Source organism: Anguilla rostrata, chromosome 14 (assembly GCF_018555375.3).
Source record: "Anguilla rostrata isolate EN2019 chromosome 14, ASM1855537v3, whole genome shotgun sequence".
NCBI lineage: Eukaryota > Metazoa > Chordata > Actinopteri > Anguilliformes > Anguillidae > Anguilla > Anguilla rostrata.
In genome coordinates, this window is record NC_057946.1 from 5,503,051 (window position 1) to 5,529,927 (window position 26,877).

The 26,877-nt window shown below is 47.1% G+C and overlaps 1 protein-coding gene across 2 annotated transcripts; it reads right to left on the reverse strand.

Annotated features, from left to right (window-relative positions):
- Positions 1-626: 626 nt before the first annotated feature.
- mamdc4 (MAM domain containing 4) lies at positions 627-26,600 on the reverse strand. 2 transcript variants are annotated; one of them, XM_064308470.1, is made up of 29 exons: positions 26,483-26,600; positions 25,066-25,161; positions 24,436-24,594; positions 23,770-23,895; positions 22,598-22,831; positions 22,108-22,230; positions 20,919-21,080; positions 20,514-20,614; positions 18,899-19,054; positions 18,453-18,543; positions 17,629-17,742; positions 16,969-17,067; positions 16,009-16,146; positions 15,480-15,610; positions 14,885-14,987; positions 14,147-14,251; positions 12,401-12,535; positions 10,955-11,079; positions 9,563-9,782; positions 8,951-9,088; positions 8,135-8,256; positions 7,270-7,360; positions 6,622-6,765; positions 5,314-5,439; positions 4,981-5,105; positions 4,557-4,659; positions 3,905-4,092; positions 3,290-3,358; positions 627-1,251 (listed from the first exon to the last, which is right to left on the reverse strand). In XM_064308470.1, the coding sequence occupies exons 1-29, from the start codon at positions 26,538-26,540 to the stop codon at positions 1,105-1,107; spliced, it is 3,729 nt and encodes a 1,242-aa protein (XP_064164540.1). In that variant the 5' UTR covers positions 26,541-26,600; the 3' UTR covers positions 627-1,104. The 2 variants fall into 2 exon arrangements, with proteins under 2 accessions (XP_064164540.1, XP_064164541.1); XM_064308471.1 differs by lacking the exon at positions 627-1,251 and adding an exon at positions 2,068-3,081 and having other exon boundaries at positions 26,483-26,599.
- Positions 26,601-26,877: the final 277 nt, after the last annotated feature.

The following is a 26,877-nucleotide window of genomic DNA, read 5'->3' on the forward strand; positions in this document are numbered from 1 at the left end:
AGTGGTTTTGTGAACTACATTTTATTACTTAATTCAAATACATGAACTTGGTAATTCTTTTTTGTAAATAATTATTTCACACTGGGCCAAATAAATGTTTTCGTGGGGTAAAAATAAACAAGGCGTGGTAAACTTCCATCCATCCATACCACTTGCTACTGGCCAAGGTCATATGCATCTATCCCACCATGAATCGGGTGAGTCCACCTGGGATGCAAGCTCAGTACCGTCTTGCAAGGAGGCAACGGTGCTACAGGGCACCACTGTGCCACTGCGTATACAAAGGGCAATATAGCAACATTTGATAAAGTATTATTAGGGGCGACATAGCTCAGGAGGTAAGACCGATTGTCTGGCAGTCGGAGGGTTGCCGGTTCAAACCCCACCCTGGGCATGTCGAAGTGTCCTTGAGCAAGACACCTAACCCCTAACTGCTCTGGTGAATGAGAGGCATCAATTGTAAAGCGCTTTGGATAAAAGCGCTATATAAATGCAGTCCATTTACCATTTATTATAATTTGATAATAGGATTAATGGTTAATTGATTGCAATATAAATGGAAAGAGCAAGCCACAATCTAAAAGAACCAAAATCATGAGTCACAAAACACAGCACAGACGATCAGGTGCAAAACAGAGGGTGGCAGATTTACTTAAAGAATCGACAGCAGTTCCTTTCTTTCTCCATTCTTTCCTCTTTCCATTGCTTTTGTAATGGCTAATGCTCGTCTCATTTGTCTATAAGAGTTCGTTTAAAGGCACATTTTTAGCAAACTCTAATTTCTGGCCATTCTGGTCCATTCTGTTCTTGAGGATTATCAGTGGTTTGAACTGATAAATCATTATAATCACAATAATGATACGGTGTGCTCTTGTCTACCTATAATAATTAAGCAAATACAAAACATACAGAAAGTATCAATAACTGTCATATTTCATAATATCTGTCATATTGTTAGACTGAGACCCTTAGGAGTATATAAGATTTTGGAACAACCAATAGCGTCAGTTATAGAATTACTCTGGCAGGCTACGTTTAATGCAAATCGGACTCATATAAACTCTATTAGAGTTATTGCTGCACATTTCACAGTATACTAAACACTCAATGTACATACATTTTTCTTTCACATGCATCAATTCTGGACTGTGACATTTGGCACCATGAAGGGTATGATGGCACCCACCAAAGATTTGAAACTGCAACCGTCCTTGAATATGACGTCGCTTGAGCAGGGCCCACTGATCTTCCCTGTAAGGAGACAGACACAGGTAAAGACACTTCTAACAACTATGACAAACCTCAAAACTCCCTTCTTCCCCAGCCATAAACCCAGAGATGCCGCCAATTCGCTACTTTGGTTACAGTAAGCACCTTGTGACCCGGTCAGCAGTCTTAAAATGATAGCGCTAATATCTGAATCTAAAACAGAATAAACACAATTACGAAATATCACTTAAGCTCGTTTCAGTTTGTGGCGAGAAGAGACTACATAAAAAAATATTTTGTTTATGTACAAAGTACTTCAAAACACGATACGTTGAAATACACAACTGAAAATGCACAGTACCGCCCAGCTAAATGTATTGGAAAACTACAACGATAATGGTGGAGTCATAGCTGGAGAAGAGCAACCGGTATTACAGGTGCAATGCAGCCACCGAAGTGCATATTTCAGTTATTGTCGGGAATAGGCTACTACAAATTACAGGAAAAGACTGCTCTGTCGTGATTGGAGGACACTGCGATACAGATCTGCCTGCACACCCCTTACAGTAGTCACTCTGGTTCTTGCTAATTGAGTGACACTCCCATGCCCCAATTGTGCAACACACCTACTGAATGAATGTGACACATGTGACACTGTCGGGAACCACTGTCACAGAGAGTCCTTCTGCCCGCAAGGTAGATTTCCTGAAGATGACACCTTGCCATACTTTCTGGAAGCATACACTTTGTAAAAAGAAATTGAATCTTTCTGCAAATATCTCCAATTCTGTTTACAGCAAACCAAACATCCAGCAAAACCAAAAAAAAAATATATATATATAAAAACGAGACTCCAACTTAAAGTTCAGTTTGCTTTAATCAAGAACATGTAAATTTATGCATTATAAAATGTAAGCAAGGAGGAATGGCAGGTCATTGGTATAGGGTTTGTATATCTCTTTCACACACACACACACACACACACAGATTCCTCAACACACATTGTTGCTCATTTCTCAACAGATGGACTGACATTTTGCAAAAGCAAGCAGAACCTCTACTAGATCTCTGTTATTGTTCAAACCAAATTGTATTACATTACATTAATTACAATCACTTGGCAGACACTCTTATCCAGAGTGACATACGGACATGGAGAACATTTTTTGCCACCCAAGGATACAAAAATGCTGTATCACCAAGAATGCACAGAAGGCCATTAAAAAAATCAATGAGTCTAATGTTAACCTAACAAAAAACCATTTGCATTGTAACGAAAGAAAGCACCAGTTGACAGATAACCTACCATTACACGGTTACAACTACAACATTACCCAAAAGGAAATTCAAAGAAAGAAAGAGAAAAAGAAAGGTTAGCTAAAGAGGGTCAGGGTAGCCATGGTGAGTCTTCCTTCTGCACCGGAAGATGGGCAGGGCTTCTGCTGCCGTCCTGACCGCAGTGGGAAGCTCGTTCCACCACCAGGTTTTGAATTTCACGTGAGCCAACACGGGTGATTCAGGGAGCCAGTGGAGGAAGATAAAAAGGGGAGTGACATGGCTGAGACTGGGAAGATTGTAAATCTTGTTTGGCGAGCAACATTCGGGATGAACTGCAGAGGATTGATGGCAGAGGCAAGGAGGCCAGCAAGGAGTTGGGAGCTGCAGCAATCCAGACGGGAGAGGATCAGTGCCTCTCCGGACGTTATACAGTATGCAGAGGCAGAGATCTGAATTTGTAGCGGTGCGTGCGTGCGTGCGTGCGTCTAGCTAGCTGAGGTACGACGTGACGCGAGCAGTTCTCCAGCTGTGATGTCACAATGGTGCCAGTGGACTCTCTTCCTCCCTCTACACAATCTCTCTCTCCTCGGAATCCTGGGAGAAAATACAGAATAGGTCCATTCATAACCTCAATGAGCCAGGCTCATAACCTTATGGCTCTGCAATCCTGACTGAGCCGGCACTGTCCACTTGTAACGAGTCTGCCAAATTTCCAGAGGTGTGCTCTGCTTTTAACCCAGTGATGCGTCAGTCAATAGCTCAACGGTGACTGAAGGAAAGCCATTTGACGTCGAGCCCTTACCGTCGAATATGAAACGCTGGCGAAGCCGTCTTCCGGTTTCCTGTCAATGGGGGGCACCGACACGTGGTCCTGCCAAGAGACGGAGACGCGTCATCGCTAGAGCCGACGCCTTCGTTTCGCTGCGTACGCAGGGCGACTGCCAGCGTGCCGATGACACACTCCATCTTATCCCCGTTTCTGGCTATTCATTTACGAGAGCATTCCACCAAAAAAAACTCCCACGACTCTGTGCTTGCTGCAGGGTGAGGCTGCTTAATATGTATGTTAAGCCATATGTGTAGCTTAGCTCGATCCAAGTATATGATGCACATAAGTAATAATCATAATAATAAACATCATCGTATGCTATTAGGTCAGGTCAGAGTAATGTTCACTGTGTGAACTGGACTTAATGCATTCATGGCTATGAATAACTGTACAAAATGAGTATTGTACCTTATCGGACCTGTGTTTTGTGGTTGTTCCAACGACCTTTAGTATGCACTTATTCTACGTTGCTTTCGATAAAAGCATCCGCCAAACGAATGTAATGTAATGAAATGTAATGCTACGTCTTGCAAGTCACATTTATGGGAAGGTTTGCCAATGAGGGCCGTTAGCTGTGATGCTACGTACTGCGGTGCTGGGGTCGTAGGCTTCGTTGGCGATGCCGCAGCTCGCTGACGTCTTGGCCTGCCCCTGGGTGCAAGGACTCCCCCGCCTGCGCAGGTAAAACACCAGCAGGGCAGCCAGGGTGATCACCAGCAGCAGCATCACGACGACTGATGCCGCGATCCCTCCCTTGTCGTCAGAAGGGGGCGGGGCTAAAGAAAGGAAAGGGGAGGAGCATTTATGCACACAGCTGCATGGCAAAATGTTACAAGGACACGGATTTGAGTAGATCCCTCTCAGACTTACATGAACTCTGTAAAAATAACACTAAAATGCTATTTAATGTGTGGAAATGTACAAATGGCATCCCAGGGACGTCCAGGGGTGTACGGTGAATTAACATGTAGGTTGACCATGTTTGCTTTGTAAACCTGCAAGAAAACATGTCTTTGCAGGATCATTATTTTCTTTTAGAAAATTAGCTTTTATTTAACAGGGAGCAAGAGAGGGTTTGCCTTGCAGTCTACATCTAATGCAGTTAATGTCCTGCGATACTCTGGCAAAACTAGGCTGTTGTCTAACCTGAAAGGTTAATAAAGTCAGTGTGAATCTTTCTAACTTGGAGAGAGAGGTGTAGCTGCACAGAAGAAAAAAAGAAAAGCAGACGTCGTCTCACACTCTGGGTCCGTGTTCTCTCCCGCACAGCTGACTCCTGGCGTGTACTGAATGTCATCGAGAGCCAACGGACCGTTCTTCCCTTTCACACCCTGAAACACAATCTACCACACACACACGCACGCACGCACGCACGCACGCACGCACGCACGCACGCACACACACACACACACACACACACACACACATATTTCTTTTGTGTATGTTTTGTCTGTGGCGATGATTTTGTGTGTGTCTGTGTCCGTGCGCACGTTTGTGAGTATATGATCATGATGTGCGATTACGTGCGAGTCCGTGTGTACGTGCACGTTTGTATGTTCATGTGCATGTGAGTGTGCGCACACGCGTGTGATTTTGAACTCGCGCGTGTGTGTGCACGTTTCCATGGCTACGGTCCCACAGGTGCGCTAGCGGCACTGCAGTACCTGGTACTCCTCCTTAGAGACGATGTCGATGTCAAAGCGTCGCCACGCTTCGCTGACCTCTCCCACACTCAGCAGCTCTTCCCGAGCCTCCCCATACAGCCTCACCACCACCAGGCCACCGTCATCTGCAGGGACGCCAATCAAACTCAAACACAACCAATCAAACGACAGGGCCTACACACGAGAAACCCCGGCGAGAGTGGGCGGGCCTCTGGAGGACACATCGCAAACTGGGGAGATGGGAAAAGGGAAGGGAAGGACAAAGCAGGAGGAAGAGAAGGGGGAAGAGGGGTGGGGTGGGCATGAGTGGGGGGGGGGGGGAGCAGCTCTTACGGGAGGCAGGTTTGTGAACCCAGAACTTCAGGCAGGTGCCCAGCGTGGGTGGCAGGTGAGGGCTCAGCAGCCACGCCGCCTGACCTGCCGTGTCCCGGGTGCTGCTGGGAAGGAGCAGGAAGTGACCTGTGAAGGAGAAAACAGCAGGGCACGGTCAGCCGAAACCAAAAATCTGCTTTGGAAAGCTTACCCACCCATGAGCACCTGTGAGTTTTTTTTAGCTGTGACCGCAGCTCTATAGCTCTGTCTGTCAGTCGGTCGGTTGGTCTACAAAAGTGTCCCACCCCGTAGCGGCTACAGTTTTCGCCCCAGGAGGCTAAAATTTGGCATGGAGGTTAGTCATGTCCGAAGGTAGAGCTGAGTAACTTTCAGGCCGATTGACCAAGAGGGGGCGTGGCGATGGGCATGGCCTATCACAAAAAGGCGCATAACTCCCGAATGTATTCACAGATTTGCACAAGATTTTGTGGAAAGTTTGGTCATGAGCCAAAGAAGAGGTCACATGTTTGTGTGAGGGTATATGCATGGATGCACGCAAACATGATGGATGCATGCGCGTGTGCGGTCGCAGCTATTGCGGATTCGCGCTTGTTTGATTAAGGGGAGGGATGTTCAATTCACGGTCAACAATATTTTCTAAGAATATGTTTTGCAGGTGTCAAAGCACGAAGCTTTTTTGTACTGCACGCAGTGAGCATACACACATGCACAGAAACAGTTTTGGTGTTTTCACGGTACATTCACATTTGGCAGATGTGCTTAATCAAAGAAGCTTGCATAAGTGCACATACAGTAAACAGATTAAGGCAACACACATTGCTGATGCCAAGTCATCAGGGTAACAACCGATGGTAGCAGTCAGCACATAATCATGCAACATAAGCTAGATGCCAAAGAAGGTGCAAGCGTGAAATGGAGAATGTGGTAGTGCAGCAAATGGACCCATCCAGTTGACTGCTCAGATAACTGGCCTGTTTGTGACAGCAGCCTGTGGACTGAAAGCAACAGGAATCACAGATCCAGACTCTGTACCAGTGTACGTGGTCTGTGTGTGTGTGTGTGTGTGTGGTGGGGGGCAGCATTTGTCATAATAACATACAGACATTATAGTAGTTAAAATGTCTTAAATATGAATGAATTGATCTCATGTATTCCATGGTGTCAACTCTGGATAATTTTTGATATAAAGTTTTAAATATACATGGATATTTACTCAGATGTGAACACATATTACGCTCACACAAAGTGCTTCGGAGACCGTGCACACACACACACACACACACAGGATGCTAGGGGATAGGGCATCACCTCTATCTGACTGCAGGGTATGGTCGAGGGGCGGAGTGGAGTAGTGTTTCTCCTGCGCTGGGCTGGTCACCTCCCAGTCCAGCTGATCCCCAGATTGGGTGTTGGACCAGTCACACAGACCGTTCTCCAGAGTACACTTTGTGTCTGAAATATGCATCCACACACTTATAAATCCCCACAAAACTACTATACCTGCTCTTAACACTGAACAGAGCCAAAGCAAAACTGAACAAAAAAAGCCAGTAAAAATTAAAAGCTATTCAGACAGGTTAGTTTTAGTTCATGTAGTTAAAATCAATAGCATATTAAATATTATTATATTAATATAATACTTGGCATGAGGCCTTTAACTACTTAAAATGACACTGCATGAATAATAAAACACAATAATAATAAATACAAACGACTTCTGCATATGCCTTTATGCGCATTACAAAACACGGATAGAGTTTGATCTTATCAAAGAACAAATTCAGATAAGAACAAAATTACGAATTCCGAAATGTTTGTGGAAACGTTTGTAAGCAATCAGATACCAATCAGACTTGATTGCATGCATGTTAAGTGAATGAGGCCCATTTTCCTCTCTTTCTCTCTTTCTCTCTCTCTCTCTCTCTCTCTCTCTCTCTCACATACACATACACACACCTGGTGGTGGACAGCTGCGGGCTGAGATGATGATGTCGTCAACGGCAACGTGTGTCTGTGTGCCGCCTGCCCCCACCACCTCTAACTGCAACTGAAAGATACAGCATCATCTCTGTCACCACAGGCAACATAGAGCATCATCTCCATCACCACAGGCTACATAGAGCGTCATCTCCATCACCACAGGCTACATAGAGCGTCATCTCCATCACCACAGGCTATATAGAGCATCATCTCCACCACCACAGGCTACATAGAGCGTCATCACCATCACCACAGGCAATATAGAGCATCATCTCCACCACCACAGGCAACATAGAGCATCATCTCCATCACCACAGGCTACATAGAGCGTCATCTCCATCACCACAGGCAACATAGAGCATCATCTCCATCACCACAGGCTACATAGAGCGTCATCTCCATCACCACAGGCAACATAGAGCATCATCTCCATCACCACAGGCTACATAGAGCATCATCTCCATCACCACAGGCTACATAAGAGCTCATCTCCCACCCCACACAAGATCTAACAAGCTAGAGCATCATCTCCACCACCACAGGCTACATAGAGCGTCATCTCCATTACCACAGGCTACATAGAGCATCATCCCCACCACCACAAGCTACATACAGCATCATCTCCATCACCACAGGCAACCCAACCCCTGCATCAGGACCATACGCAGCACCCTGGGCTGTACCCGGATCAGAGGAAGGGCCACCAGCCTCACGCCAAACACCAGCAAAGTAACTACCCTGACCCAAAAACCCAGAGATGCTATCTCCCCGCAGCTTTGAGCTCACGACCGGACCGGACTCGACCCTCAGCTGCAGGTGCGCTGTTGACTCAGTACAGTACCTGCCAGACCTCAGAGGCGCTGATGTTTCCATTGGCATAGCGCCAGGCGTCCCCCTGGTTCAGACTGTTAGAGAAGATCTTTGTCCTCTTGTCACCAGACTTTACATACACATTCAGAGTGCCTGAAACACAACACACAGAGGGCCTGAAAAACAATAACACAACACAACACAACAGACTTTCAGAGTGCCTGAAACACAACACAATATATAACACAACACACAGAGGGCCTGAAACACAATATAACACAACACAACACAACACAACAGACATTCAGAGTGCCTGAAACACAACACAATATATAACACAACACACAGAGGGCCTGAAACACAACACAATATATAATACAACACACAGAGTGCCTGAAATACAAGATAGCACAACAAACACACATTCAGAGTGCCTGAAATACAATATAACACAACACAACACACATTCAGAGTGCCTGAAATACAATATAACACAACACAAGAGACATTCAGAGGGCCTGAAACACAACACAAGAGACATTCTGAGATCCCGCAACACAATCAAAACACAACACAACACAAAATACTGTATATAAGAACACAGATAACACAATGAACTTACAACACCACAATACACATTCATAGAGCCAAAAACACTAAACAACCCGACACACTTAAAACACAACATAACACAAATTTGTGGAGCCAGGAACACAGCACAAAACAAAAGAACACACAATGCAAAAAAAACTACGGACTAACCTAGGACACAAAACAACACAACATAATACGACACACACCAAAACACACTCAGCCTACAACATGGCAGAGTAAATGCTGTACCTACCTGGCTTTTCTCCCCCCATGTGATACCAAAAACGGACACACTCTGTGTTGGGGACTCTGTCGCGGGGCTGGGAGGTGAGCGTCGTCACATGACCCTCAGGAAGGAATGTCGCGCTACTGTCCGTGATCATATAGTACCCTGAAATGCAGAGGGACAGGGCAACCCCTCCACAATGAAGCATCGAAAGGCTCAAAGATGGGCCCCTAAATGTTAAACACAACCCAGGGAATGTGCACAGTTGCACAAACCGTGCGTTTCTATAGCACCCGTCTGCTGAGGACCATTGCAACATCGGTTTTGCTCCAATACTTGAGTTTCTACAGTAAGCCTTGGGTTTTCAGTTTTGTTCCAGAACATGCAAAACATTTTAGTCCACATTTTATTATTGCTTCCTTCCTTCCGGAATGTAAATTGAAGGCCCATTTAATCACAGCAACATAGTCCTCAAATATCCTCAAAAATGTAGACTGTTGAGTTTTATTGAAAACTAAAAGCTCATCCTCCTATCCCAGCAAAACTTCTAGAAAAAACATCTGAAGTGAAAAGTTACAGGGTGTCCCCTGAATGCCCCGAGTCACAGAGAGGAACAGGGGTACTTCGACAGACCCTCACCTTGGTCTGTCTCCAGGGTGTGGTCGGATTTGGGGCCGTGCCTGACCCCGCCAGAGATCTTGTTTTGGTGCACCCAGGGGGAGGAGCCAGAGGAGGTGTAGCCACAGGTCTGGCCCTCGAAGGAGCAAGCCAACGGCCCCGGGCAGGGTCTGGCCCGAAGCGACACATCATCTATCCCCACCTGTCCGTCAAACCCCGAGCGAATCGCCTCAAAGACAGCCTGGGAAGAGAAGTAGAGAAAGAGAAAGGAGGGAGGGAGGGAGAGAGAAACATTCTTTGTATCTCTTCCTCGTGTTCTTTCCTAGCTCCTTAGCTCCACCCAACGAAGGACGCAAGGAAAGGGCGACATAGCTCAGGAGGTAAGACCGATTGTCTGGCAGTCGGAGGGTTGCCGGTTCAAACCCCGCCCTGGGCGTGTCGAAGTGTCCTTGAGCAAGACACCTAACCCCTAACTGCTCTGGCGAATGAGAGGCATCAATTGTAAAGCGCTTTGGATAAAAGCGCTATATAAATGCAGTCCATTTACCATTTACCATTTACCAAAGGATGCAAGGAACAGATACCAGGTTATGGATACCAGGAAACCAGGAGGAATCAAGGTAACATGGGATGGGAGTGTAGCACAGTGGGTAAGGAACTGGGCTTGTAACCGAAAGGTCGCAGGTTCGATTCCTGGGTAGGGCATTGCCGTTGTACCCTTGAGCAAGGTACTTAACCAAAATTGCTTCAGTATATATCCAGCTGTATAAATGGATACAATGTAAATGCTATGTAAAAAGTTGTATAAGTCGCTCTGGATAAGGGCGTCTGCTAAATGCCTGTAATGTATTAGGCAAATGGAATGTCCTTGCTTAGTCAAGCGAAGAGTTTGGCACAATGTCAATTGCAGCGAGGGCAGATGTGGAGAGGTGGCTCCACAGGTGGATCATTTATATGTTTCACGTTCCAAAAATACTTCCACAAAAGGAATGCGCTCATGTATCCTCGCTGAAGCATCCCCCGGGAGCATCCTCACTCTTCGTTTCCTACTCCTCTAAGGAGCATTTAATGGATTGAAATGTCTTTAAAGATGGCGGACCGTGACTGATTCCTGGGTCACGCGAGGACACGAGGAGACGAGGATGGATTGGTTTACGAAGTGTGGAATGCCCTGTAAACAGCCCTGTAAACTACCCAGGGCAGCTTTACAGCCAATCATGTGCCACCTTGCAATACTCCAGCCACAGTCACGGTTTGACCGTCAGCTCAAAGACATCAGCTCGAGAACCAGTGTTTTAGCTGGATGCACCATCCACAAATCCCCTTAAACGTCCATTACGTTCTGTGAGGGTTTTAATGTAAAGTTTATGGTTTTAATCAGGGAGCCCTGGGTAAATGGCGATAAATGGCTACCTGAAACCTGATGTGCTGGTGGGGGATGGGGCAATTGCCTTGGTGCCATTGGTTGCCGTGGGCACCGCTGCGAGTCCAGACCAGGACCTCGGCCCCGCCCGAGAGCAGCTTCACGCTGAGGGAGCCTGGGTGGGAGACACAAAGTCACACTTGAAATGTCAGCGGGAGCAAGCTATTCAGCGGGAACGAGCGATTCTGGGGGAGCAAGGGCTTCCCCGCACGCTCAACTTCTTTCCCTCAACGGTCCGCGGGCAGAGCTGCACAGTCAGCGTGGTGCAGGAGTGCTGGAGCAGCAGGGGAGGTCGCGGGCGAGCGACGAGCTGCAGACAACCCCACTGGCTCACTCCCTCATTCCCCTGCACAGCCAGGATTTGACTCCATATTGTGGGGTGTCACACCGAATACACGTCCTGTATTAGCAGTAGGAGCCACCCAGCAGCCCCATGTTTCCTCAACCACCCCACCCCCCTCAGAGAGACTCACCACCCTGTGGACTGTACAGACCAACCTCTCTGTGGACTGTACAGACTGACCCCTTTGTGAACTGCACACTCTCACCATCCTGTGGACTATACAGACTAACCTCTCTGTGGACTGTACAGACCCACCTCTCAGTGGACTGTACAGACTCACCTCTCTGTAGATTGTGCAGACTCACCACTCTGTGGACTATACAGACTGACCTCTCTGTGGACTGTACAGACTAACCTCTCTGTGGACTGTACAGACTGACCTCTCTGTGGACTGTACGACTACTCCTGTGGGGTGTACAGACTGACCTCCTGTGACTCGTAAACCCCGACCCTATCCTCTCGGACCCTATAGAGACGGACCCCTGTGGACTGTACAGACTGACCTCTCTGTGGACTGTACAGACTGACCTCTCTGTGAACTGCACACTCTCACCATCCTGTGGACTGTACAGACTGACCTCTCTGTAGATTGTACAGACTGACCTCTCTGTGGACTATACAGACTGACCTCTCTGTGGACTATACAGACTGACCTCTCTGTGGACTGTACAGACTCACCTCTCGTGGACTGTACAGACTGACCCCTCTGTGAACTGCAGACTCACCATCCTGTGGACTGTACAGACTGACCTCTCTGTGGACTGTACAGACTAACCTCTCTGTGGACTACAACTCACCTCCGTGGACTGTACAGACTGACCTCTCTGTAGATTACAGACTAACCTCTCTGTGGACTATACAGACTGACCTCTCTGTGGACTGTACAGACTAACCTCTCTGTGGACTATACAGACTGACCTCTCTGTGGACTGTACAGACTAACCTCTCTGTGGACTGTACAGACTGACCTCTCTGTAGATTGTACAGACTGACCTCTCTGTGGACTATACAGACTGACCTCTCTGTGGACTGTACAGACTTACCTCTCTGTGGACTCCACAAACTGACCATTCTCTGGACTGTACAGACTCACCTGTCTGTGGGCCATAGAGTTTGTAGAAGAAGGACAGGCAGGATTCGCCTTGAGTGGAGAGCTGGGGGAAGGACAACAGGCGGCCGGACAGCCCTCGTAGAGAGGAGTTCCACATGTCCACAACCAGACTTCTACCTAAACAGAGGAGACAGCATTTGACAGACAAACAGTACAGACAGATAGATAGATAAAGCGATTGACAGACAGAGAGCAATTGACAGATATATAGATAGAGAGAGAGAGAGAGAGGGTGTGTGTGTGTGTGTGTGTGTGTGCGTGTGCGTGTTTTTTTGTGTGTGTGTCAGGGAGCAGGGGAGACAGTGCTGCACTTCCATTAAAACCTTTCAGGTTCAAGGCACTGTGCTGCAGTACTAAAAAATGGCAACAGGATGTTGGGATATATGACCAAAAGTACTGAGTATAAATCCAAGGGAGTTATTTTTATCTTATACAGCACATTTGTTAGACCACCCAGTTCTTGGGACCGTACTACTAGATAGAGGCTCTGAAAAAGGTTCAAAGAATATCAACCAAATTGATTCCTGGTTTGAAAGATAAAAGCTATGAGGAAAGACTTTAGATGCTTAATCTCTTCGTTACATTACATTACAGGCATTTAGCAGACGCTCTAATCCAGAGCGACTTACACAACTTTTTTTTTTTTTTTTTTTTTTTTTTTTTACATAGCATCTACATACAGCTGGATATATACTGAAGCGATTCAGGTTGAAAAAGGTTCAGGTTTAGTAAAAGGAGAGTGATTTGATTGAGGCTTTTCAATTCATAAAGGGAATTAACAAAGTAAACTATAAGAGGTTCTTCAGGTTCAGGAGGTCTGTAAGTGGACCAAGGGGACATAAAGGGAAATTATGGACAGACATGAGGAATAATTTTTTCAAGCAGCATAGTCAACATGTGGAATAACCTGCCTGGTCACATAGTAGATGCAGATGTGGATTTTCAAGAGCAGGCTTGATACGGTGTTAGACACTATCTAGACGGTAAGCAATCAAAGCACTAGGCAACAATTTAGTCAGGAAAATGGTGAGCATTGTTGGGCTGAATGGCCTGTGCTCAGCATTATGTTATGTTACGTTTACATTACAGGCATTTAGCAGACGCTCTTATCCAGAGCGACTTACACAACTATTTTACATAGCATTTTACATTGTATCCATTTATACAGCTGGATATATACTGAAGCAATGCAGGGTACAACGGCAGTGTCCTACCCGGGAATCGAACCTGCGACCTTTCGGTTACAAGTCTAGTTCCTTACCCACTGTGCTACACTCCGTTTAGAACATGTGAAAATAATCAGGAAGGGCATTACACAAGCAGAAACAATACAGCTTGCCATGTACAGACGAACAGCCGGTGAGTATATATTGGGTAAATTTGTTGGTACACTGCATATCTAGATATGTTTTTATGCCTTCAATGGTATGTTCTTTCCTGTGCTTTGGCAACATAGGATGCATCCTATCATGCCAATAAAGCACGTTTTTGAATTTTAGAGAGAGGGAGAAAGATAGAGAGAGATTACATAGCTGAGTCAACTTCATGTGTCTGCATCCAACTTCTACCTACAGAGAGAGAATTTAATTTTGAAAATAACTTTATTACACTACCCCTACCCTTTAACAACAGTGGAACTGTCAGAATTGAGAGGTCGATTTGTTCTCTTGTTAATGCAAATAAACCCTATGTCTGAAGAAGTGAAAGTGAATCCTTGCTGCTACATACCAACGCCTATTGTGTGGTCCATTCCATTTATCAGATTCCAGTCAAAGTTGTCAGTCTGGTCCTGATACCAGTTGCAATCATCCGTCTCAAAGTTGCAGAACAGGTCTGAAGGAAACAAAACGCAGTTAAAAGGCGACCGCACGTCACATCGAGTAATGATGTGCATCCTTGGAGCAGTAGCACGCACACAGTGATGTGAGAAAGTACATTTTCTTTCAATACATATGCAAATTCATATACATACGCATATGTCTTGCATATGTTAATTCAGATTCCTGTGTTAGCACAACCACTGAGCAGTTAATACTCTTAGCAACAACACACATCTCCCCAACAATGCTGCGCATACAGACCTATACAGATTTGACCACTCTCAATATGTTTTTTTTACAATCCATGTTACCCCGTGAAATAAAACATACCATTACCATACAACTGAGTACTTCCAATTTGGAGAAAAATGTAATACCAAGGTCAGAAATGGATATATTTACCTTTAAATATATCTTTATAGTAATATTTTATATTTGCTTTTAATTTCATTTAATCCAGTCAAACAACACCAGCGAGCTTACAAGTACATTTGAGCATTCCAAATAGAAAAAGAATACACTAAGGTTGTTGTTAACAATAAAAACAAAATAAAAAAGACTCCAAGTTACCCAGTGAAAGACATTTCCTTGAACTTTGGATACAACTGGTCATTCCAAATTGGGAGGAAAATAATAGTTTGCTCACCTTGGCCCACAGCGGGCAGGTACCCCGAGTGACAGTTCAAATAGCGGACGTCCTTCACGGCAATTTGAGCGTGTTCGTACTGGGAGAGAGCCTCCAGTTCCATCTAGGGGGTGTGAGAAACAAAGAAATGAGCACAAATCCGGCATATATTCACAGAGCGCTCCAAATTTTGTACGTATCTCTGATCTTCAGTGACTTCTTTGCAACGGCCCTTTGTCATTGTCATACGCTAGATCTATTTTCTTCTGGACTTGTATGTTTATTTCTCCTTGCAGTTTGTAAAACAAATACTGCAGAATAACGTGCAGCAAAATTAAGATAATCTGATTTCCATACATTAACATTTTTTTGCCATTCTAAATATTTAGCGCAGTCGGAGTACCTTACCCCAATGGAGCAATTTGTATAGAACGGAAGTGAGACAGTTTGGGGGGGGGGGACGGAGTCACAGACAGGGGACAGGGAGGGAGGCGGAGCCACAGACAGGGGACAGGGAGGGAGGCGGAGCCACTGAGTGGTTACAGTCCTCTGAGACAAACAGAGTGAGGGGTCAGGAGCACGGTGCTGCGCCTGATGGTGCACCTGGCGGACACACCTGGAAGCGGTGATCGCGAGCGCCGATGTACACCTCCGCTTTCGGCCACTCCCCCTCCGCCTTCCCGGTGACCCCCCACAGGCGAGACCGGGTCCCCAGCGCCCCGTCGATCACATTGACGGACAGCTCACCTGGGGGGGGGGGGGGGTTTAGAGGAGAGGACAGGTGGAGAGAGGTGGAAGAGGGCAGGGTGAGGAGTGATTAATTCGAACGTTTGGCAAGACGAAGAGGGAGAGGCTGGGCCACAACGGAGAAAGAGAGAAAGGAGAGGAGAGGAGAGGAGAGGAGAGGAGAGGAGAGGAGGGCGGGGGGAAGCTGGAGTTGGAAATGGGGCAGATGGGGGGACAGAGACAGCTTAAAGAGATGGGGAAGATGGAGGGACAGAGACAGCTTAAAGAGATGGGGAAGATGGAGGGACAGAGACAGCTTAAAGAGATGGGGAAGATGGAGGGACGGAGACAGCTTAAAGAAATGGGGGAAGGTGGAGGGACAGAGACAGCTCAAAGAGATGGGGAGGGACCAGTAGTACCGATGTGGGAGCTGTTCCCGGTCAGACTGTAGGAGAACTCCATTGCGCAGGCAGGGCCGGACGGGCCCAGGAGAGGAGTCCGAGCTCGAGCCTCACTCAGCTGCTGCCCTGGGAACTCTGTCACATACAGGTAAGCACCTGAGGAGAGAGACAGCCGTCACACACATTCACTCTCTGACTCACATACACAGTCTCACACTCACTCACAATTACATACACATATACACACACTGACATGCATACTAACTGCACATACACAGTCTCATACACACACTTACAATTACATACACATATACACACACACTGACACGCATACTGCACATACACAGTCTCACACACACATACACGCACTTCCAATTACATACACATATACACACACACTCACACACATACTAACTGTACATACACAGTCTCATACACGCACTTCCAATTACATACACATATACACACACTGACATGCATACTGCACATACACAGTCTCACACACATACACGCACTTCCAATTACATACACATATACACACACATACACACTCACACACATACTAACTGCACATACACAGTCGCATACACACAATTACAATTACATGCACATATACACACACATACACACTCACACACATACTGCACATACAGAGTCACACAGAATTATACACACAAACACACACAGACTCATATACAGGCACAAATTAATTCTCACATGCACGCACACACGCACGCGTTCACACAAACACATTCACAGGCACAAGCACACACACACACGTACGTACACATATGCACACACACACTTACAATTACATACACATTTACACACACAGTATTGTATATATACAGTCACACAGAATATGCACACACACTCACACACAAAATTACACACACATATACAGGCACAAATTAATTTTCATAAGGACACAAACACACACACACACGCACACCTGTACACCCCATAGTGTAATGTTACCTTGTGAGGACCCATTCTGTGTTAGGTTCTGAGACCAGCCTTGTGCCCCTATGCTGGCATCAGCCCAGCCAGTGATGCCCTGAGCGTAGGAGAAGTCTCCTGCATAGACACAACGTAGGCCCACAATCAATCAAACCTGCCTACGGATCATACAAAACCACTTATACTTACATATTCCCAAACATACACACTCAATATGGGTCCAAAAAGACAAAAAAGAAAAATAACATTTGCAAAACATTTACGCACATACAAATATATGCACATAAAAAAAGTATGTGTATGCAGCACCCGTATGTGCGACCATTCTCCCACATATACACATACACAAAAAGAACAATTACATACAGTAAACATACACACACTAACAGAAATATACACTCACGCTCAGACACAGACACACACACACATGTGCTCACACTCTCTTGCACACACACTCTGAACACAGACAAACACACGCATGCACGAACGCTCGTGCACAAATGCGTGCAAATGTGCACATACACGTGCACGCACACGTGCACACGCACGCACACACGTGCACACACACACGCACGCACACTTGCACACGCACACACGTGCACATACACACGCATGCACACGTGCACACGCACGCACACACGCACGCACACGTGCACGAGCGCAGAAAACACAGCTCACCGCACTTGGCTTCGTCTTCAGAGTTCTCACAGTCCGGGTGAAAGTCGCACAGCTTCTCACTGGAGGTGCAGGGGTGGCCGGGGGGTTTGGGGAAAGTCACCCCCGGGGAGGACTCTGTGGAAGCGATTTCAGAGAAGAAGAAACAAGATAGATAGATAGATAGATAGACAGATAGACAGATAGACAGATAGACAGATAGACAGATAGACAGATAGACAGATAGACAGATAGACAGATAGATAGATAGATAGATAGATAGATAGATAGATAGATCGATACTTTATTGTCCACTTTTGTGGAAATTTGCCTTTGGCTTCACCATAGTGACAATAAAAGCAAGCAGTCACACAATACAGGCTACAAACAACACAATACTAACAGTATAGGTTTAGACAACACAGGCCACAAACAACCCAGTACATAGACAACACAACAGAGCTTCAAGTACCTTCCCAGTACATTAGAGTGCTATGGTCAAAATATTAAGTATTTATCAAAGCAATGGCATGTGGACAAGAAAGTGTGGCTTGAGAACCACTTACATTATTCTAAAACTTGTAAACATAGCTCTCAATCTTCATCTGTGCTTAATTCGTGTCAATCACTTGATCAATTCAGATTATTGAGGCGGTGCAAATGGGACAACTGTTTGAGAAGGGGACCTCTAGCTGGCACTAGAGGACTGAAGTACTTTACCATGCGAGAAAGCAAAGGGAGACAAACCGGTGGCCCTACGTGTGACGGCTTGCTCTTAAGACTTCAGGTTTTCCCCCGGGTGAAAGAGTCTGACAAACGAAAGAGCGAACAGATGGGAGGCCGCTCACCGTTGGCAATCCGGCAACCTGGCGACATCACGATGCTGTCCACCGCGATCCCGCCAAACTCTTCGTCTCTTATGGCACCCACAAGCACAATCTGAGAGAGGGAGAGAGAGAGAGACAGAAAGTGGGAGAAACAGAGAGGAGGTATTTCTAATGTTTAATATATATATATATGGTAAGGTAAGGTAAGCTAAGGTAAGGTAAGGTAATCTTTATTATCCCCGAGGGGAAATTTGTTGCATTTGTGTACATATTGAATGATATAGTCACTGTTACTTTTTTCTAAATGAAACTGATTTGAATGGGGAGAGAGAGAGGGGGGGGGAGGGGGAGAAGGAGAGGAGATTTAGAGAGAGGGGTGAAAGGGGGTGGTTATACCATGGAAAGAGTAGATAAGCCACACCCTGGAGCCCCACTTCATTGCGGGGTCCCCCGAATCCCCCAGTTACCTGGAAGGTGACGTTGACCACGAACTCCACCTCCGCCTTCACCCAGAGGTCCCCCAGCTGTCCTCCCCGTTCCCACACGGGGTACATCTCCCCATCCACCACCAACACGGACAGCCCCCCCGACCTGGGCCCGAACTGGTGTGTGTACAGCACCATCTGCAGACGGGACAGGGGAGAGAGGGGGGTTTCCAAATGTCTTGGGGTTTACCACGGACTGATAGACCTACCAGATGCTCAGCTCCAACGCTTCCTCCTTCCTCTCAGCTCCTTAAATACAGGAAGTGCTGGTTGGGGTTTCCTGTGCTACACTGTAGTCCAGATCTAACACTGCCAACATATGGGACTTGGCCACATCACTTAATGAATTTTCAGAAGATGCAACTAAGTGGAATGCTTTGGCTTCAGCTATAGCCAAATGCAACTTTCACTGTGAAGAACATGGGCCCGAGCAGCTGGCTAACAGACAACAGGAGAAAACAAGCTGCATTCACACAAGCTGTTTTGTGAGTAACGGCCAGCAGGGACTGCCCAGGGACTGTAGACAAAGAACGAGCAATTTTGTTAACTACCAGATTACATCAGATCTCAAGTTTTGGAATCTGTTAAGAATTGCACACGGCCCCTTGACAAATGAGCACGACAAAGTAGAGTCATATAACATTTAAAATAATGGGAAAAGGAACACAGCTTTCGCCCAAAGAACAGAGGTGTCTACTGAGTAGTGGGATGAGACCGTTCAGAGAGTATTGTCAAACCTATGCCAGCCAGTGATGCAGTTCACTTGCAGCCAAGATCTATTATATATAAATATATAGATGCATGAAATGGTTAGGTCATGGCCCATGATAATAAAATTCTTTTAATTGTGCTCAAACATTAAGATGGGAATGAAGTATGCACTCCATAGGCAGATTAAAGTGGATGAAACATAGCTCAGGTAGAGAGTTTTACACCTGTTGTAATATTGTAAGAAACCTAACTTGACATAAGTAGCCCAAATGAGAGAAGAGTGGTCTAGTGGATAAAACTTGCGCGTTGATAACAAAGTCCACTTTTAGATTGGTAAAAAATTATGTGGACCACTGAATGCAAGGTACCTCCTCATGCCAGATTTCCAGTGATCATGGTACAAGCTAAGGATGTAAAAGTATTTATGTGCTACTGTAAGACGTCTGCTAAATGTGTAATAGTAATTTTTAATGTAAAAATTTCATCTACCAGCCCAATGCAATTTTTCCCCGGCCAACGTAATCAAAAGGAGCCCAATTGGGCGGAAACCCGCCCAATAATGGCAACACTGATCCAGAGCCAGAGAATGACATGAGGACAACCCTGCCTAAAACCCCCCCTCTCCCTGAGTGATGCTCAATGACATGCGGCCCGACGGAACTACAGTACCCAGAAGGCACTGGCAGGTTGGATTCAATACCAGACCACGGGGCGCATTCACACACAGACAGGAAACCGAGCGTCTTAACAGGGTGAGCCACTCAGTATTTCACCCTTATCGGAGTTAATCAGGACTGGCCGTTTCTTGGGGGGTAATTCCGTGCACCCACCCCCTTGTCCTGGCCTAATTCCTGCAGAGCAGCCCAACATGCAGCAGAAGCCGTACCTGGCATGGATGCGTGCTATTGGTCGCTTCTAGGACAGGGCTCTGAAAATGTGACCAATCGTTCGTCATGCCTTCTGGCTTGGTGAGGTATAGGAAGGAACCTAAAAAGAGTTAACATACATTATTATGATGATTATGATGATGATTATTATGATTATTAATAATATTATTATTATTATTATTATTATTATTAATAATAATATTAATAATAATAATAATTATAGAGAAACACTCGCGCTTTGGCCAGCTTCTTCAGAATCCCCGGTGCTCTCAGTAATAGACATACAAAATCAGCAAAGACACTCTGGGTACCTTCACTTAGAAGGACTAACCCGGAGGAAGGCACTGGAGCGCACGGATCTCCTTTTAAACATTTAATGTGCAAACACGACCCAAGATCCGTACCCGAGGCGGTGTTGGTGCTGTGGTCTCGGCCCGGCCCGATTTTGGGTTCAAAGGGGGACGCGGACAGGCTGTCCTGACTGGTCCGGTTCCATTTCAGTGTGGAAAACGTCCTCAGGTCCCACCCGCAGAGTCCTTCCTCGAAGTCACAGCCCCAATATCCACCTGGATCCAAACAGAGACAAAACTAGCCATCTCATTCCCATTCCTCTATCGCGTTTAGTTTTTTTTGTTTTTCATTTATGACTGTGTGTGTCAGTACTCTCATTTCTTTTTTCCACTGCATCCTTAATCCTCTGCATTTGTCACTTGAAGTACGGAAGGATGTAGACAAAAGCATTGCAAGCTGGCATGAATAATCAGACACCAACTTGTTTTAACCGATCAAAATATGTCACTCCGCACATCAAAACACCATGATTTCACCATGACCAACTGGATGAATTAGTTTATTAGTCAACTTACAAAGTCTCCTTTCCTCTCAAAAATGACCTGTCATATGACAAAACGATAATACAAGCTCAACCCAAAAAAACAACAAAAAAAAAAAAACATCCACAACACATTGAATGCATTTGATGAAAGAAACAGATCCAAACTGAAATTCAGCATCTCCAGCATTGTGAATAAACTGTTTTTGGCAGAGCGGACAGGAGTAAATTCAGATCACACAGGAAAGCCCTCCACCCACCCTCCCTCCCTCCCTCCCTCCCTCTCTCCCTCCCTCAGTCCCTCCCTCCCTCCTTCCCTCTCTCCCTCCACCCTCCCTCCCTCTCTCCCTCCCTCCCTCCCTCTCTCTCTCCTCCACCCTCCCTCCCTCCCTCTCCTCTCTCCCTCCCTCCCTCCCTCTCTCCCTCTCCTCCCTCCCTCCTCCCTCCCTCCCTCCCTCCTCTCCCTCCACCCTCCCTCCCTCCTTCCCTCCCTCCCTCCCTCTCTCCCTCTCCCTCCCTCTCACCCTCCCTCCCTCCCTCCCTCCCTCTCTCCCTCCACTCTTTCTCCCTCTCTCCCTCCACCCTCCCTCCCTCCCTCCCTCCCTCTCTCTCTCCTCCACCCTCCACTCCCTCCCTCTCCTCCCTCCCTCCCTCCCTCTCTCCCTCCCTCCCTCCCTCCTTCCCTCCCTCCCTCCCTTCATCCCTCCCTCTCTCCCTCCCTCCCTCCTTCTCTCCCTCCCTCCCTCCGTCCACATCCTCACCGCAGTTTATCTCATCCGTCCCGTCCCCGCAGTCGTCAGAGCCGTCGCAGACCTGGTGCGGCTCCACACAGTTCCCCCTCTGACACTGCAGAGCACCCCCTGCACAGTGCCCATGCTGAGCGGCTGAGAGAGAGAAAGAGAGGGGAAAAAAGGGGAGAGGGAGGGAGAAAAAGAGAGGTAGGGAAAGGGAGCGGGGGATTAGAAGAGGGAAGAAGTGAAAGAATGAGAGAGAGGGAAGTTGACATTAAGGGTCTTTATTTAACAGCTGTCAAAGGAGAGTGTAGGACATTGATGAAAAAAGACAAACAGAGCAACCGTGAATAATAGAAAATAGAAGAAAACTGCAAACAAGTAAGAAGGATGCCATAATGAGGACATCATGTGGATGACCCTAGGAAAGCTGACAATGATGTCACAGCGTCGACAATCAACCGAGAACCGAACTTCACAGCCCTGCCCCTCCCCCTCCTCCAAGCCCACTCCTCCTCACCGGGCAGGCCGCAGTTCAGGAACTCCAGCTGGTCGACGGCGACGTCGCCGCGGCGACCGCGGTTTCGGCGGGAGTGCAGGCGGAGACGGAAGCCCTCGGAGACGCGGCCCAGGTAGACGGTGTCCTCCCTCCACCCCCGGAAACTGGAGGTCGGGGGCCGCCACACCACGGCCTGCACCCCGTCCACCCGCTGCACCGACGCCCACAGCGCACCCCCGTCCAGCCCCGTGTAGCCTGCGAGGGGGAGGGGGGGGGGAACCCGAAATCAGGCCCGGCCAAACACCAGGGATCAACGTTTCGGTCCAAAGGTTGAAAAAAAAAATCCATCTTAAATTTGATTATTCAAGCTTAAATTCAAACGACGACTGAAGACTCTCCTCGTCAGGCTGCACCTCTCCCCATCCCTCCCTACCCCCCCGTAGTCTCTAACTGACTTTGTAATCTTAGGGTTGTAGCTAGGTTAGCCGTTTACCTTAGTTGACTTAGTTAATGCACTCGTGCCTACTCAACTATTGCTTGTTTTATTTGCATAGACTGCTTTGTTGCTGTTCTTTGTTGTGTTAATCAGATTAACCTACAGGGTCCAAGTTAAACTACGCGGTCGTTCCCTGCACTTGGAACTGCACTTCCCTCTAGGGTTTTCAACACACTTGTTCCTGGTTATGGTTATACACTTTGTTGTACGTCGCCCTGGATAAGAGCGTCTGCCAAATGCCTGTAATGTAATGTAATGTAATGATTATTGACTATCGATGAGTCTGCAAAGAACATTTAAGTGGTATTTTTCAGATAATTCACAGAACTAACTCGACAGAAACCCGAACGGAGCCCAGGCCTGAGCCACAGCTAGCTAGTCTACAGAGCCCCGTGCACACCGAGGGAAATGCCATCAGGATACCTCCTGGCGCTTGTTTTTTGTTCTAATGCCCGAGTTCATAAAGGAGCAACATTTCCAGAACACAGTCACACAAGTGCCACACTTAGACTGTAACGAAGACTACGTATGTTTGTGCACGAGTGTGTGTGTGTGTTTTCATGTGTACTGTATGTGAGTATCTGCATGTGCGCGTTCATTTGTGTGTGTGTGTGTGTGTGTGTGTAAGAGAGTGAGTGTGAGTTTGTGGGTGCATGTGCGTACATGTATGGGTTTTGTTTGTGTGCATTCGTGTCACCTGAGTCCCAGATGAAGTATCTTAGCCTCAGCTGGCACGTGAGTGCTGATTGGCTCATCACGGGAGACACCAGCACGGCCGTCGTGAGGTCATCTGTGCTCACCGACGTCACGCCCATGAACCACCCTGCAAAAGCATGACACTCGACAACTTACCTCGAAGCCACAATTAGCATGCAAACACCACTTAACACAATGGTACGCACACCCTTCCAATCACACGCAACAAGCCACTGAACAAGGAAGCACCAACAGCCATTCGCCACCATTTGGAAATACTGTAATCTGCACGCTAACCAACACAAAATCTGTCACCATCACCGTAAGGTTCAGAGACAGACACACAAGCTTGCACACACAGAACACATGTTGTGAGTGAGGTATGTGACAGAATCCAGGTAAGATTGTCCACCTGTACAGGTGTATGACAGTGCCCAGGTAAGGGGTATATGCACCTGTACAGGTGTATGACAGTGTCCAGGTGATGGGTATATGCACCTGTACAGGTGTATGGCAGTGCCCAGGTGATGGGTATATGCACCTGTACAGGTGTATGACAGTGCCCAGGTGATGGGTATATGCACCTGTACAGGTGTATGACAGTGCCCAGGTGATGGGTATATGCACCTGTACAGGTGTATGACAGTGCCCAGGTGGGGGGGTGTACCTGCAGAGGTGCCAGTGGTGTAGTCGGAGGACGGTCCGCTGTCGGGCAGCCTGTCTCCGCGCTGCCGTCTCTCCCAGGTGTACAGCGGGCTCTCAGACTGGTCCTCCCAGCCACACATGGCCGGGTCCTCAAAATCACACACAAAGCCCCTGCTGTAGCCTAGACAAGTACACACACAGTGTGTGCTCATGTGCACACACACACAAACACGTGTGAACATACGTGTACAGACGCACACACACACAAACACGTGTGAACATACGTGTACAGACGCACACACACACAAACACATGTGAACATACGTGTACAGACGCACGCACATACACAAACGCATGTGTGAACATACGTGTTCAGACGCACACACACACACGCATGTGTGAACATACGTGTACAGACGCACGCACACACATGCATGTGTGAACATACGTGTACAGACGCACACACACACACGCATGTGTGAACATACGTGTACAGACGCACACACACACACGCATGTGTGAACATACGTGTACAGATGCACACACACAGGTAAGCACGTGAAAGCGGCTTCCCACCCGCGAACACTGCCAATTGTGTCCGTAGGAACGTCTGACCGAGCCGGAAGTACCGCTGCCGGGGACGGCACCTTACCGCAGTTCTGTTCGTCGCTGCAGTTTTGCTCGTCCAGACAGTCGCACACAAAGTTGCACTGGTGCGCCTGGCACCCGTGCTGCGCTTCTACCATCGCTGCAAAAAAAGTGAGTTCACGATGAGCACCTTTCCAAACAAGCGACAGGAAGTGACCAATAAATCAGGACCAGGTTAAGACCTAGTATATGGCTGGACCTAACACACGTGATCCGGCCGACCAATGGTGTAACTTCATCACTCACTCAGTCACTCACTCACTCAGTCACAGACATTTGCATTTGTAGGGCTGCCAAGCTGCTTTATATGGGTGCTTCTATGTTCTCTCACGACCAGTAATGTACATAATGCAAATAAAATGCACAGACATCAAGCATTAAGAGAAAACAATGAGAGGCAAGTGCTTTTTATGTTAAACAGAGACGGTCCCTAATACAACGTCATCGTCCTCCCTCTCAATTAGAAGACTTTATGGGCCCTCCGGAAGCCAGGAAGCTCAAAGGCCGAAGTGTTTCCTAATCTCCTGAACGGTGCCAGAAGACTTCAGTCAGCCAAAGGTCCCAGATGAGAATCAGATACAGGGCAAACATCACCTTTTAGTGCATCCATAAAACCCTAGCACTAGCCCACGGGCCAGTTTAAGCTGTTTCAATACCTTAAAGAATTCAGCAAGTTGACACACAAATAAAGAACTTCATCATGGAGGTATCCTAAATTAAGTTCGCTACTAGTTCAGCCTGGACTTGACTTCACCTTCGCACCGTGAAGGTCACACACATGAAACCAGCAGCATGTACACAGTATGTGTGCATGCGTTCGCGTTTCACTGCAGGAATGAAATCTTAAAATAGCCAGTGCGGCTAAGCATATATCGAGGAACACACACAGACTGTGAGAAACAAAACAAAGAACAGGTTGGATCATTAATAAAGTGAAGTTAGCACCAGTGAAAGTGTAATACAGAAATGATAATCGTTGAAAAATGTTTCCATTCAGAAAGGACAGCAGTTATAATCGTGACTTTGAGGACAACAGACTGTTAGTAAGTGCAAATATTTTGCAGCATGATAAAAATTAAATAATAATGAAGTAAATTTAGCGACAGCCTGGGTGAACTTAAATCACAATCGTGGTAAATGAAAATCGTCCTTGAAGACCGAGCTGCAATTTAAAGCCAAGTAATCAGAAACGGCGAACATCATGATGTCATTACGATGTCATAATCCTAACCATCATTCCAGAACAAAATCAAATTCTAGAACATTCTGCAGATTTGAAGGCAGTGAGGTCAGAGGCAGAGAATGGAACAATAAGATACTCCTAATGAAAGCAGCGAAGCTTTGTGAGCAGCAGCGACACAGCAGCAGCGGCAGTACTGTAAATTCGGAGGTAGGACCCCTCCCCTCCTCCGCTCTCTCACCCCAGTGCCCCACGACCAGCACCAGCAGGAGGGCCCAGGTTCTGCTGCACAGAGCCATGTTTCCCCTCCAGGAGCCGCAAGGAATATCCGCGCACCACCAAGCTCTGTTCTGATATTGCTCATTTCCTCCCGCTCCAGACCTCCCTTCACCACCCCCCCCCCCCCCCCCGCCCCGCCCCTCAGAGATAACATCTGGACTTTCAATCCATTGAATAATGCTTGTGCAGTTTCCCACAAATAGCAGGCGGCCGCTGGTAGCATTGCCTCCTGTCTGCAATCGCAGGTCCGGTCACACCTGCGCCGTCGGCCTCCTCGCTGGAAGCCATTCCCGGCCACCTGGGAAGGAGTCAGGAGGTTCAGCCGGGGGGGGGCGTCGCTATACCACTGCCAGCTCA